This window comes from Rhipicephalus sanguineus, chromosome 4 (genome assembly GCF_013339695.2).
Source record: "Rhipicephalus sanguineus isolate Rsan-2018 chromosome 4, BIME_Rsan_1.4, whole genome shotgun sequence".
NCBI lineage: Eukaryota > Metazoa > Arthropoda > Arachnida > Ixodida > Ixodidae > Rhipicephalus > Rhipicephalus sanguineus.
This window is the reverse complement of record NC_051179.1, coordinates 93,891,810-93,905,564: the sequence shown is the minus strand read 5'-3', so window position 1 is coordinate 93,905,564 and position 13,755 is coordinate 93,891,810. Positions and strand designations below refer to the sequence as shown.

At 47.5% G+C, this 13,755-nt stretch overlaps 1 protein-coding gene across 1 annotated transcript; it reads left to right on the top strand.

The window, feature by feature from the left end:
* The first annotated feature begins 2,667 nt into the window (after nucleotides 1-2,667).
* Nucleotides 2,668-6,897, top strand: LOC119388878 (uncharacterized). Its single transcript, XM_037656251.2, has 2 exons — nucleotides 2,668-3,035; nucleotides 6,070-6,897. The coding sequence occupies exons 1-2, from the start codon at nucleotides 2,711-2,713 to the stop codon at nucleotides 6,120-6,122; spliced, it is 378 nt and encodes a 125-aa protein (XP_037512179.1). The 5' UTR covers nucleotides 2,668-2,710; the 3' UTR covers nucleotides 6,123-6,897.
* Nucleotides 6,898-13,755: the final 6,858 nt, after the last annotated feature.

Genomic DNA, 13,755 nt, shown 5'->3' with positions numbered 1-13,755 from the left:
TTTTTGGTGCCGTAGTTGTCCGCCGCCGCCGCCGGTGTCCGTAACGAGTATCGCTCGAAATAAGAAAAAGAACTAACTAAGAAAAAAATTCCAGGATGGATTCGAACCTGGGCCCTCTGCGTGGGAGCCCAGTATTCAACGTCTGAGCCATGCCGGTGCTTGAAACTGCTTTGCAAAAAGGTCCTATACAGGCTTCATGTCGGGAAGGAACCACATTAGCATATGCAATATAGCGTGGTAGAAGAGTAAAATAAGCACCAAGCGTCGCACAACGCGAATTATGTAACCAGGCGTCATACAATGCGAATTGCGCAACGAGTAGATTGTTGAATGCTTCCAACCCATTACAAAGAGCTCTGCCATAATTCTTCATCGTCATCACGCACATCATCAACAAAGTGCGCATAATGCCTTACATGCGTTTAGCAGGTACCACGGCTGTCTGTAAAATGACGAAAAATGGCACAGTGCGTACTGCCCTACTTCTCAAAAATTACAATGATTTATAGCGTAGTGGGTTCCTCGCAAGTGCACTTCTGTTGGTTGCCAAGGAAGCCCATAAGGCTCCCATGATCCATTTCCTCAGGGTCTCAATAAAGTCAATTCTCTCTCTCTCTCGCTCTACGTTTCTCCGGTTAAAGTGTGTTATAAAGCGTGGTGGGACAGTTAAATAACGACCGGGCGTCACACAATATGCATTACGTAACTAGTGGGTGGTTTAAAGCTTCCAACCCATTACAAAGGGCGCAACCATAATTATTCATCGTCATCAACCGCCGCATCAACAAACTGCACATAATCGCTTACATATGGTACCTCGCTTCTCCGCAGTACAACGAATAATGTCGTGCTGGGTGCTTCCAAACTTCCCAAAAAATACGCTTTGTGGCGTAGTGGGTACGTTGCTAATGTACCTGTATTAGTAGCCACAGGAGAGTTTATAACGCGCTCTAGAAAAGCCGCTCTTCCAGCTTTCGCTGTGACTGTGCTGCGCTTTCCGCGCAGGCCTGGCGTTTTTTTTTGAAGTACGCACCGATTTGAACTCGCCCATCTTTCTACTTTACTGTATGGTGTGAAACTAGCGTGCAGACGGCAAATGGCCATTAATTGCTCAATTTAGTTTATTTAAAGACAAGCAGGCGATATTGTCGAAGGCAAGAAAATTATATGGGACAACGTTCAGTCCATCTAAACACTTTCATAAATCAGTACGACTGCGCAACAAAAAAGACGCCGACAACACAGCGGACACGTGTTCTTCTCTGTTGTCCTTCTCGTTTTTGTTGTCCTGTCGTAGTGAAGTAATAGATCACCAACTTGCCCAAAGTGCCGCTCTCACTTTTATGAAGCTGTCAGTCCTTTCGGAGCTGTTGCCGGCACCTGCGCGGCTGGCGCTCAGAGGAGGACGCCATTTTCTGATTCGCGTTACCAGAATCCAGTCTTTTCTCGACCAGAGCGCATGACTTGAGCACCATTTTTAAATTGAGCCAAAAAGAACGCATGAAAATGAATCAGAGTATAGCTTAACTGCGGCGCCCCCAAACGCTTGTTTTAGCGGGGACGAGTCCAGTTCGTCTTTGGTATACCTATAGGAGAGGTACAAACCATGTGGACGAGCTCAGTTCGTCTTCGGTATAGAGAAAAGGGTTAAAACAGAGACGTCGCGCTTACATTAAGGTGCAGGGGTTTCGGCGCGAAATTCAGAAATAAAACAATTACATTTTTCTTTGTCAGTAACACACGCGAAATTAACAATAATGCAGTTCTCAAAGAATAGTGTCAGCCTAAGCTGATTTAGTGTTTCACTTAATTCAGTGTTGCTTTAAGCAGTATTAATACTGCTTTCAGTATTAATACTGAAATACGCAATTAAGTTAAAAGAAATGCTTCTGTGTCTACAATCTCGTTGTCCAGCCATGATTCTTAGCCCAATTGGGCTAAGAATCATGGCTGGACAACCACATTGTAGACACAGAAGCGTTTCTTTTAAGTTACTTGCGTATTGCAGAGATTGAAACTGTCATGGGGGTGGTGATTTCATACTTGATGTCAAGAAAATTTTATTTTGCCCACTTTTCAAGCGTCCATGGCGGGCGTTGTATTGTGTGGAGCCAACGTGCGGGGTGAATCGTTCGAACGCTCCGTTGCATACGTCCTGAATCGCCGTATGTTGCGTGCCGTGTACTCCCGAGCGCTCTGGGATTCTGTCAGTCACTATCCGCGCATCACCATTCTGCTAGTTGATCTCTAGTACTATAGATGTTATTGAGCATGCATGTTTTCTACCGGGAATCACCATGTCAAACAACGTTTCTGTAATTGCCCGTTGATGCTTTCATAGGCCATACCAGTCACCCTCCGCTTGGGGCGTATTCTTTGGCCCAGAGTCACAATAATTGCAAGTTATAGGCGTCAATATCTGTAGGGACACAAGATGGTTGTACCCTGACGAATACTGTGAGCGATTCCTCCCTCTTTTATTTCTTGTTTGCTGTCCGTGAATGACCCCATGACAGAATTAATGATGCCAGACTTACTCCTCCTTAGGGGCCATTATTTGATTCTGAGTGCCCTACCTTGGTATTATAACGTTCAATTTCGTTCATCCACTACTCTCTCAATACCCGCACACAGAAGATGACCTGGCAAGCTGCTTCTCCAATACCTCGTAGTGGGTAAAAGCCATCTCTTCTTAGGCTAGAACAAGATCATGTCGGCTAACAGCAGCAACATCTCCGTCAGCAAGGACGACGCCAGCGAAGGCAACGTTACCATCGCGTCCTCGGAAGAAGTTGCCGACGAAGAGGACAACGTGGTGGACGAGTATCTACGCCAAGTGTTGAGCCTGGACCCAGAGGCGATGGAGCAGTTGTCCGTCTTGGACCAGGAGGGAACCCGAGCTCCATCCAACAGCGTCACCAGCGTGGAAGCGCGGACGCCCGAAGATCCCGCTGCGTTGGTTCCATCGCTGCACTGCAGCGTCGATGCCAACACCGTGTGGGCCAAGGGCCGGTCAGAGCCGACTCTAGCGGAAGGTAAGGGTCTCTTGAAAAACCTTCTCCTTTCAGACTCATGTTACCAAACGATGCTGCAGTCCTTCTCTGGCAGCCGACATGACCGGATGCAGCCCTTGTCTCTTGGTCGATAGAGGACGGAAGCATGCTATCGTGAATTTCCCTCGCCCTACGAAACCCCGACTACACCTTCGTTCTGACCGACTTACAAGCAGCCTACCGAAATTTCTGCAAAGGCCACATTGGTCCCATTGCACACCAAATCCTCCCACAGCTATCGTACTCACGCTCAGAGGGAGAATGGAAACAGCTGATATGGTAACCCGGACACAGCGGAGTTAGAGGCAATGAGCTCGCCCACGCCTCGGCCCGAGAATTGCTCTTCCGGACCTCCGACCCCGTCATATCGCACCCACCTTCGTCTATGCGTATGGACCCGCTTCTCACATATGCAGAAATCCTACAACACCAAAGACTCGAAAGACGGAAACTTCCGCCCCCGGGGCCAAACCTCATTAAAAAATCGCAGGTAGCGTGCATCGCCCGCAGACGCTGTCCTACCCTAACCCATACGTACTGTCTAAGATCCTGACACACACGCACCACAGGGCAGGTTCTGCGACGGTAAAGCAGGCACCCTGTACCACATGGTATGGGAATGTCCACACAACCCACGCATGCAACCCAGGACACAGCTAAACATAAAAGGATGGGAGGCAGCTCTGTCCAGCTCAGATCCAAAGACGCAAGAGGCCCTCGTGAAACGTGCGAGGACAGCGGCCCGCGCCAATGGGATCCCGGACTTTGGATCCCACTCATCGATCTTCTCACAGAACATCAAATAAACGTTTTATTATCTCTCTCTCTCTGCCAATTCCGCACATTCGTTGCAGACTCCTTTCGCCTCTCTTGTCTGCTCTTTTGCTGCATGCCGCATTCTCGCTGTAGTGCCTAAAGCAAGAAGGATTCACGTTGCAGTTATGTCCACCTCATGCAGTTCCTAAATAGATTGCCTTTGAAATCATCTGTATCAGTAATATGTGCTGCTCCGAGCTTTTTTACTAGGCATATTCTCGTATTTCAAACGCGAAGTTTTCTACGATAGCTGCTGTGTATTTACACTACATATGATAACTAAGCTTATTGTGAGTGATTCAATATTCTATGTTGGTTGCATGCAATGGGCTTGGCTTTAATGCGTGATAGATTGACCTGAACAAAGGCAAAAGTTGCTCCTAAGCCACATTTCCGTGCACATGGTTATTACAGTTCAGCCGCAGATAGGCTAAGGCCTGCATCATGTTTCATATAGACAAAAAGCATGCCGGCTGGACTTTGGCAAGGAATTACTGTGTGAAAAGAAAGCGGCACACTTTTTTTCCTTACAGCAGAAGCTTCGCTATGATAAATTAGGGCACCTTCTCACTGGTGGTGCCAAGCCTGAAGGAACAGCGGAGCCAGGTAGCCTTCCTTAGCATATCAGCCAAGCCTAGCCTCCAGAGAGCCAGTAAAGCCTAGATATAGCCACATGACTAAACTGTGCACATGACCATACAGAGTGCCATTTAAGCCTAGGAAAGCCAAGTTGAGCCTCTCGCTCCCTCTCTCTCTTTCTTTCTCTCATTTATTGCGATAGCAATTATATGGACAGTCTCGACGGGTTTTTGCCGTCGCCGTTATGTCCTGTATAAAGTACAAATGGATAAGATCCCCCCGCGCATCGTATGTTCTACAACGGGTAAAAGCGCGGTAGCGGGGGCGACGAACGCGGCCGAAGCAGAGATCAAACGAGCCGGCCCATTTCCGTCGCCCGGAGGGCGCATGCGATAACATTAGCCCGTTCGGGAGGCCTGCCGTCGAAGCAGACAAGAAACGCCCCGCCCGTCTTGAACGAGCATGAAAAGGCGCAGGGGGGGGGGGGTCGCTCGAGCAGCAACTTTGAACTTTGATTCTAAGGGCGCGGTCGCGATCGCTGGCGCGCGCGGTATCTCGGCAGCCGTCAGCGGGCGGCTTGTATACCCTTCTACGTGCTGCGCTGTCGATGTGAAGACATGATGCAGAAGGAGCATCTTTCCCTGGAGCGACCGTATTCTCTTGCACCGACGTTTTGTAGTTACGCGAGATCGGATACAATAGAATTAGCTGCCAGCCTCACTTCGTATAATACTACAATTTGTTGTTATTGCATTCATTGCTTCGCCCTTGAGGTGAAACTGTGACTTTTTTCTCTTTCTCTTTTTCGCAATGCAATAATAAGGTTCCCATAAATGCTCGTTCTGCCAGTGTGCCTAGGCAGCCGAGTGGTTACGACGCTCGCCTTCGGACCGTGGGTACCCGAGTACTAATCCCACCTCGGCAAGGAATATTATTTATTTATTCTCCTCCTTTCCACTTCTACTCCCCTTTCCTTCCTCTCCACTTCGCCGAGCAGAGTTTTCGGCTGACGCTATAGCCTCCCTCCTCCCCGTCTGCTTGCCTGAGCCCTCCTCGTTTTACTAGAATTTACTCCCTCCCACTCCAGGCTCAACCCTTCTTCTCCACCACGCCCCCTCACTCTCATTCGCTCTGCTCTGTGCTCTGGCAGTCTCTGCCACTGTCTTCGCTTTCCCTCGCACTTGCTGTACCCTGTAGTGGGACTCGCTGAATTTGTGTGGCCCATAACCGGCCGAGTTTTTGTGGAATTGACGAGGGCTGTTGCCAAGCTTAAACAGCTCCGCTGCTAAAAGTAGTGGTATATTGTGTTAAGCACTGTGTAAGCAATCAGTTGGACATATTCATTTGAAAAAATGTATACATTGTTTTGATATATACGTGACCTTGTTGTATAGCGTTTATTCGCAACAAAAAATAATCTAGCAAATGATATAAGCGAAATAAGAGCTTAAGATAACCCTAACTTGTGAACCATAGGCAATGGATCGAATAAGAGATGAGTATTAAACTAATGAACTAGAAGAAAGTAGCTTTGCGTCACCTTTAACTGTTGTTGTTGTTGTGAACTTTTAATGAATCGCATGCGTCCAATGCAGTAACAAACAGCACTGTTTCCACGCAGCCGACCACAAGGGCACCGATGACAGCTTTTCGGAGGTGGCGAGCAACGAGTGACGGCGTTTCAACCTGGGGTTTTGCTACGCTCGAAGACCCCAGTTGATACCATATTGACCGCTGAGGTCTACACCTGCCGCATCTGTCTGTTGCTCGACAGTTAACACGAACATACTAGAATGCTGCACCCAGTCCCACCATTAGACTCAGCTTGGCCTTGAACAAACGACTTGTAGTTTCCTCGTTCACGAGGTTTGAGAATGGACAAAGCGGGAGCTTTACGTTAGTACTTCTCCCAATTTCGTTCAAAGCCTCCTGTAAGTGGACTATAGCTACGTCAACGTTCGAAATTATATTGCACGCTGCCACCTGATAATGTTGTGTGCACAGCTTTCTGTGGAAGACATGAAGATTGTGGGCATAACGACCATGTAGATCAGATCTATAGACAATGAAAATATGGATTTTACGAGTACCGCTGTAGACACAATGGGGGCACCAAAAGGGATTATAACTATCTTTCTCCATTGAGGACGTGTCTTACGTAGATAATGAGGGTTGCCCATTCTCGTTGTACGAAATTTGCCGTAGAGTTCGATTGTGCAGTCTGACGGGCTAACGAACTATATACGCGTGTAATGCGAAAGTCAGAACCATTTCTGCCATGCCTTTGCATAGGCGAGCTGTGCATGAGAGGCTGGTTCTCTGTCTCTCTGTTTGCATTCTGTTCTAAAACGTCCAATGAATCTGCTTCAACAAACGCAATGAGGCTGGCTCATGTTAGTAAAGACTGGCTCAAGCCTTCCTCTCATTAGTAGGACAGCATATCCATATTCATTTTGATACTTTAGAAAGACCAGCCTAAGCAATATCAACGGCACAAGTCTGTAGTGCTACTCCCGGGATTTCTAACCGGGCTATCAACGACCGCTAGCGGACGCTCGGGAGTCCATAACACATTAGAGGATTTTAGTCTGTCCGGTACACCGCTATACGCAAAATGCTTTGCGTGTACCGGAATACCGGGTGTGAACAGCGCATACGCACGCCCGGCAAACATGGCCGCGCCGCCGAAAGCGATTGCCGTCCACTTCGAATCTATCAAGGAGCCGTCGCGCGCTCTGTCGCTCGTTATTTCCGAACTGATGCTTTTATTTGCTTTATATTCACGTTCGTAAGCTTCGACAGCAAAGTATTCGTGCCGATACGGCACCGTTTTGGAGAGCCATACTCAAATAATCAATGTGTAGGCTTAGCGAGTGACAATCCCATAATCTCGAAGGACATACATTATGTGTTTGTTAGTTGTTTTTATCCTCCATAGCTGGCGCCACTTGACGTGGCGGCAGCTACGGCACACGCTATCCGGTATTAGGGCGTTACCGGAATACCGGACAGGCTAAAATCCTCTATTAGAAGAGATCATCGAGGCATAGAAAGCGTCGCTGTAATGGCGTCTCCTCCACATTCGGCAAGCACAGCAGGTCCTGAGAGCCATGAACCTACAGCTGGTGTCGAGCCTGACCGAAAGGATCAGGATACCGAACCGCATCAGGGATAAAAGGCAGATTCGATGCTTACCTTAAGTATGGGCTGCCACAGCACCAAAAAACCAGAAACGCACGCGGCCTCGTCACTGAAAATTCGGCAGATTCCACCCCTTGTGGGAATCGGTTTCATGCGAAGCAGTCAGTGAGTAGTTCTATGCTGCATTTTTTGGCTTTGACATGGATCGACGAGTTTTTGTAAGCGTAGTAGTTCTGTGCATATTGTGGGATTACCAGGAACGTCGACAACCCTGCCGTTTAAAGGGTAACATATGGTCTGACGTGACGTCAGCACTCACGTTAGAGCACATACGTCAGTATTATCGAAACTAAGTGCACGTTATGGTGCGATGGTGTGAATATCATACGTAACTTTCGTTAGCATATTGCTCCGGGGGCGAAAAACGCTTTAATATACTTGCTGAATCATAGGAATGCAGATGTAGTGTTTATTAAACTGCCATAAAAGCGGAGCCAGCACTTGAACCACAATTGACGTTAACCCGACGTGAAGCCTGTATCATAGGAGAACATATGTAATGTTTATTGCTTTGTTATAAAGTTAAATAGCCAGCACTACAACCCCACTTGACGTTACACAGACATTACGCTATAGGGTCTCTTTCCAAAGCAGTTTCTGGACCTGGCGTGGTTCTGTGTTAGAATACCTGACTGCCACGCAGAATGCTTAGGTCTGATTTCTGCTTCATGATGGTGAAGCGCTAAAAGAAACGGGGACTTACGAAGAACACAGGACGCAAGTCCCCGTTTCGTAAGTCCCCGTTTCTTTTAGCGCTTCACCATCATGAATCTATACCAACACGCCCAACTGGCAGTTATTCTGATTTCTGCTGGGATCCTTATTTTTATTCTTTGCATTCGTCGGGTCAACGCTGCCAATGTCAGTTTTTCTTAACGCTCTTGCATTACTAATGTGTGTTCTCGCCGTTCCTGGGTAGGTATAAACTGCCAATCACCTGTGCTGTGGCACATACCCGTATACCGTGGCCCGTGGTAAACGGGTATGTGCCACACGTGCCTAGAGGAAATGGTTTGACGGTGTACGCGACAGAATTTTCACGTTATTCATGTCATGAACAGACAGCCATATTTTGTAATTCCTCTTTCCCTCCCACGCCAACTTTGCTCTTCCCCAACAAAGTTCTTCAAACTTCGTTCAACGTGTACCAACTAGCTCAAAGGAGTCCTTTACTGAAAAAAGGAAATGAGGGGTTGAGAGGTGCTACTCTTAGACGAAGTTTTCCGAATTCGACGCTGATAGACAACACGGGGACCGCATTGTGGAGACCGGGGAAGTAAGGTAGTTTCTTTACGCGACCTGGGTGGGATGCTTGCAGCTCCTTGAGTGCTTGACGGAAGGTCAAGTTTGGTTTATTTAGTGTCCGGCAAGGCGTTGATGGCGGGTTAGATTAGAGGAGCTGTGTCCGAGTCTTCAGCTCTTAAATGCGAAGCATTTCTTGGCGAACCTCTGGCACTTTGAGCGTTTCTATCTACGTATCTATCTATCTATCTATCTATCTATCTATCTATCTATCTATCTATCTATCTATCTATCTATCTATCTATCTATCTATCTATCTATCTATCTATCTAGCCGCCTACGTCTGGGTGCTCTCATGATTGCATCCTTAACTTGGTGGAGACCAAAATTTGCATGGGAGGGTAAAAGGATTTGACGAATATGAGTACCGGGTCATGACATGAATGACGTTAAAATCATGTCGCGCACGTCGTCAAACCCTTTCCAGTAGACACGTGGGGCACATACCAGTTTACCACGGGCCGCTGTGTACGGGTATGCGCCACAGGTGATTGACAGTTTATATCTACCCAGGAACGGCGAGAACAGACATTGGTATGTTGAATTCTAGAGCGTTAAGGAAAACCAACATCGGCAGCGTTGACTCAACGAATGGAAAGAATTAAAATTAGGATCCCAGCAGGAATCGAACCCAAGTATTGTGCGTGGCAATCAGGTATTCTACCACTGAGCCACGCCAGGTCTATAAACTGGTTTGGAAAAACAACCTACGCAGGCGTAATATCGGTGCAACGTAAATTGTGGTTGTGGTGCTGACTATCTAATTTTACAAGAAAGCAATAAACACTACATGATACTCTTACGATGTGTACTCCTACGATACAGGCGTCACATCAGATTAACGTCTGTAGTTGCAGTGTTGGCTCCGCCTTTATAGCAGTCTAATAAACATTACGTTTGTATTCCTATGATTCAGCAAGCTATATTAAAGCATTGCTCGACCCCGGAGGAATACATTAACGAAAGTTACATATGATATCCACACCACTGCACCGTAAAGTGCACTTCGTCCACCAGAACGGCGCAGTGTCCTCTTCATTTCTTACGAGTCTGGAGATGGCCTCATGCTGACCGAGGATGATGCCAGATTGATTGACAGCCACTTTGTAGACTAGGCTACGTAGGCCACATACGCCCAGGTAGTCTACGAATACGACAAACACCATCCACTGATGTTGGTCTACGTAGCACCATCCAGGCCTACCGGCCTCTACGGCCTATACCTCGCCAACGCGAGGGGTGGCTTCAGGTTCCGACATGTCGCCGGCTCTGTCGACAGACAATTTGTCGACGAAATGACCAAGGCATCCACGAATTCCAACAGCTCTATTAGATCACATACTTCACTACACATAGGCCCCTCGTCACCACGATCGCGACCGGATCCTATAACAAATCATGAACAGCTGCTGGTGCTCACTGATCACGGTGATGATGCCCTTGTTCAAGAACTGTCAAGAACTTCTTCCACACATGCACACGGGTTCGTGAAACGTGCGTGCGTTCTCAGGACACATAGTAGCACTACATATCAGCTTACCGCTTCTGGTGTTGGTAATAACCACGTTGCGATTGGCAGCTTTACCTAACCGTAAGCAACTGGTTATATAACACATATGCGGCTCTTCAACACATATGTGTGCGCATAAAATTTATACAAATGTTTAGCGTCATTTTGTAACGTGTCACTCAGTAAAAAAAGCTATGCCAAGTCACCTTCCCGCCGCGTGCTTCGCACAACATCGACTCCCGCGGTACGTGGGATCTGCCGAATTTTAAATGCGAAGCATTTCTTAGCGAACCTCTGGCACTTTGAGCGTTTCTATCTACGTGTCTATCTATCTATCTATCTATCTAGCCGCCTACGTCTGGGTGCTCTCATGATCGCCTCCTTAACTTGGTGTAGCCCAAAATTTGCATGGGAGGGTAAGATGATTTGACGAATATGATTGCCGGGTCATGACATGAATAACGGTAAAATCCTGTCGTGTACGTCGTCAAACCCTTTCCACTAGACACGTGTGGCACATACCCGTTTACCACGGGCCGCGGAGTACGGGTATGCGCCACAGGTGATTGACAGTTTATATCTACCCAGGAACGGCGAGAATAGACATTGGTAACTTAAATGCTAGAGCATTAAGGAAAACCAACATCGGCAGCGTTGACTGAACGATTGGAAAGAGTGAAAAATTAGGATCCCAGCAGGAATCGAACCCAAGCATTCTGCGTGGCAATCAGGTATGCTACCACTGAGCCACGCCAGGTCTATAAACTGGTTTGGAAAAACAGCCTACGCAGGCGTAATATCGGTGCAACGTCAATTGTGGTTGTGGTGCTGGCTGTCTAATTTTACAAAAAAGCAATGAACACTACATGATACCCCTACGATGTGTACTCCTACGATACAGGCGTCATATCAGATTAACGTCTGTAGTTCCAGTGTTGGCTCCGTTTTTATAGCAGTCTAATAAACATTACGTTTGTATTCCTATGATTCAGCAAGCTATATTGAAGCATTGCTCGACCCCGGAGGAATGCATTAACGAAAGTTACATATGATATCCACATCACCGCAGCGTAATGTGCACTTCGTCCACCAGAACGACGCAGTCTCCTCTTCATTTCTTACGAGGCTGGGCGATGGCCTCATGCTGACCGAGGATGATGCCAGATTGATTGACAGCCGCTTTGTAGACTAGGCTACGTAGGCAACATATGCCCAGGTAGTCTACGAATACAACAAACACCATCCACTGATGTTTGGTCTACGTAGCACTATCCAGGCCTACCAGCCTCGACGGCCTATACCTCACCAACATAAGGGAGAGCGGCCGCCCCCCTTATTCACCTAAGAGGGGGAGCGCAAAGTCAGCCCCCCACATTGAGATAATAAGGAGGGGGGGCAATGTCAGCGCCATACAATGACATAATTGGGAGGGGGGGTGCCACAAACCTTCGCCCCCCCCCCCTGAAGGGGAACCTTGCGACGCCTATGCTCACCAACGTGAAGGGTGGCTTCAGGTTCCGACATGTTGCAGGCTCTGTCGACAGACGATTTGTCGACGAAATGACCGAGGCATCCACGAATTCCAACAGCTCTACCATACGACATACTTCACTACCCATGGGCCCCTCGTCACCACGATCACGACCGGATCCTATAACAAGTCATCACCAGCTGCTGGTGCTCACTGATCACGGTGATGATGCCCTTGTTCAAGAACTGTCAAGAACTTCTTGCACACATGCACACAGGTTCGTGAAACGTGCGTGCGTTCTCTGTACACATATAAGCACTACATATCAGCTTACCGCTTCCGGTGTTGGTATACCCACGTTGCCATTGGCAGCGTTACCCAACCGTAAACAACTGGTTATGTAGCACACATGCGGCTCTTGAACATATAATATGTGTGCTTATAAAATTTATACAAATATTTAGCGTCATTTTGTAACGTGTCACTCAGTAAAAAAAGCTATGCCAAGTCACCTTCCCGCCGCGTGCTTCGCACAACATCGACTCCCGCGGTACGTGGGATCTGCCGAATTTTATATTAGAGAAGTATGAGACACAGCCATGTGTACGGACGGAGGAAACGATAGATAGATAGATAGATGGATAGATAGACGCGCATCCTGCAACCTTTTTAACTGCGCGTTAAAGCTCTCGTTAGCTGTGTGATGGCACGACTTCATTAATGATGATTCAAGACACATCAAGGCAATGGCACGTTTCACAACCTTAGAGTGCGCAGACTCGTATGGTAGAAGACCCTTACGTGCACGCGGCGAGTACATCCAGCAGGCATTACCTGCGCGTTACCCAAGTGTGGTAGTGACGTCGGTCTCTGAAGTTTTGCTTCAGAAGCTGAAAGGCAAGCGCCAGAGGTGTAGAAACGACACAGAGAAGAAGCCTGTAGTAGTGCTGCATTGCCATAAAGTGGCTCACAATCTTAAGAATGTGGCCACTAGGTACCAAATCCCGGTTGTATTTTCTGCCCCCCGGAAACTGTCTATGTTGTGCAGGCGTGTTTGTAAAGAAAACAAAAAGCCGCAATGTCAAAAGACACACCAGAAGTTTGTTGAGTGCAGCGTAGGGGTGGTCTACAAGATTCCACTCTCTTGTGGCAAAGTGTATGTAGGTCAGTCAGGCCGCTGTGTGAATGAGCGCCTTAAAGAACATGAGCGATCCCTGCCGACTGGTACAGGCTCACATTTAGCTCAACACTGAAAAAAAATGCAATTGTCAAGCCTTGTTTAGACTAACCACTCTCTTAAAGAAGAGTCGTGACACCACCCCCAGAGGATTATCAGAAGCATATTTCATTCAATCACTGGGGTCGCAGTGCATTAGTGTGCCTTCCATTACCTTGTTTACCTCCGAATTTTGTTTTTTGGATTCGCTTTCATGATTGCGCTCAGGTGTCCAAGGTGTGATGGTTGTGCGCATAGGGTGCACGGCGCATGTCCTACTGGTATCTGGTTGCTATAAAAAGTGGAGTGACGCAATAAACCATGTCAGTTGAGAGTAGCGCTGTGTTCCGTCTTCTTTCTTGTGGTGTCCTTTTTTGCGCTAGAAAAGCAATATGGATTCTCACCAACTAGCCCGCCAACGCATTCTGTAGTACCTTGTCTCGGCCGTTGTACATAAGGCTTTGTTGTGGCAGTTTGATAACAAATAGACATGAGACACTGCTTTTTTTTTTTTGCTACGGATGATTAAAAGCCTTGTGCTACGTCCCCAAGCACATATAATCAGGTAGTACGATATACTACTCTAGGCCCCCATTTTCGATAATTC

What these genes read in the sequence shown, in the direction of transcription:
- LOC119388878 (XM_037656251.2), top strand. Translation starts at nt 2,711, where the DNA reads ATGTCGGCTAACAGCAGCAACATCTCCGTCAGCAAGGACGACGCCAGC. An exon ending in AGAGCCGACTCTAGCGGAAG is followed by an intron (nt 3,036 to 6,069) that starts GTAAGGGTCTCT and finishes GTTTCCACGCAG; the next exon opens with CCGACCACAAGGGCACCGAT.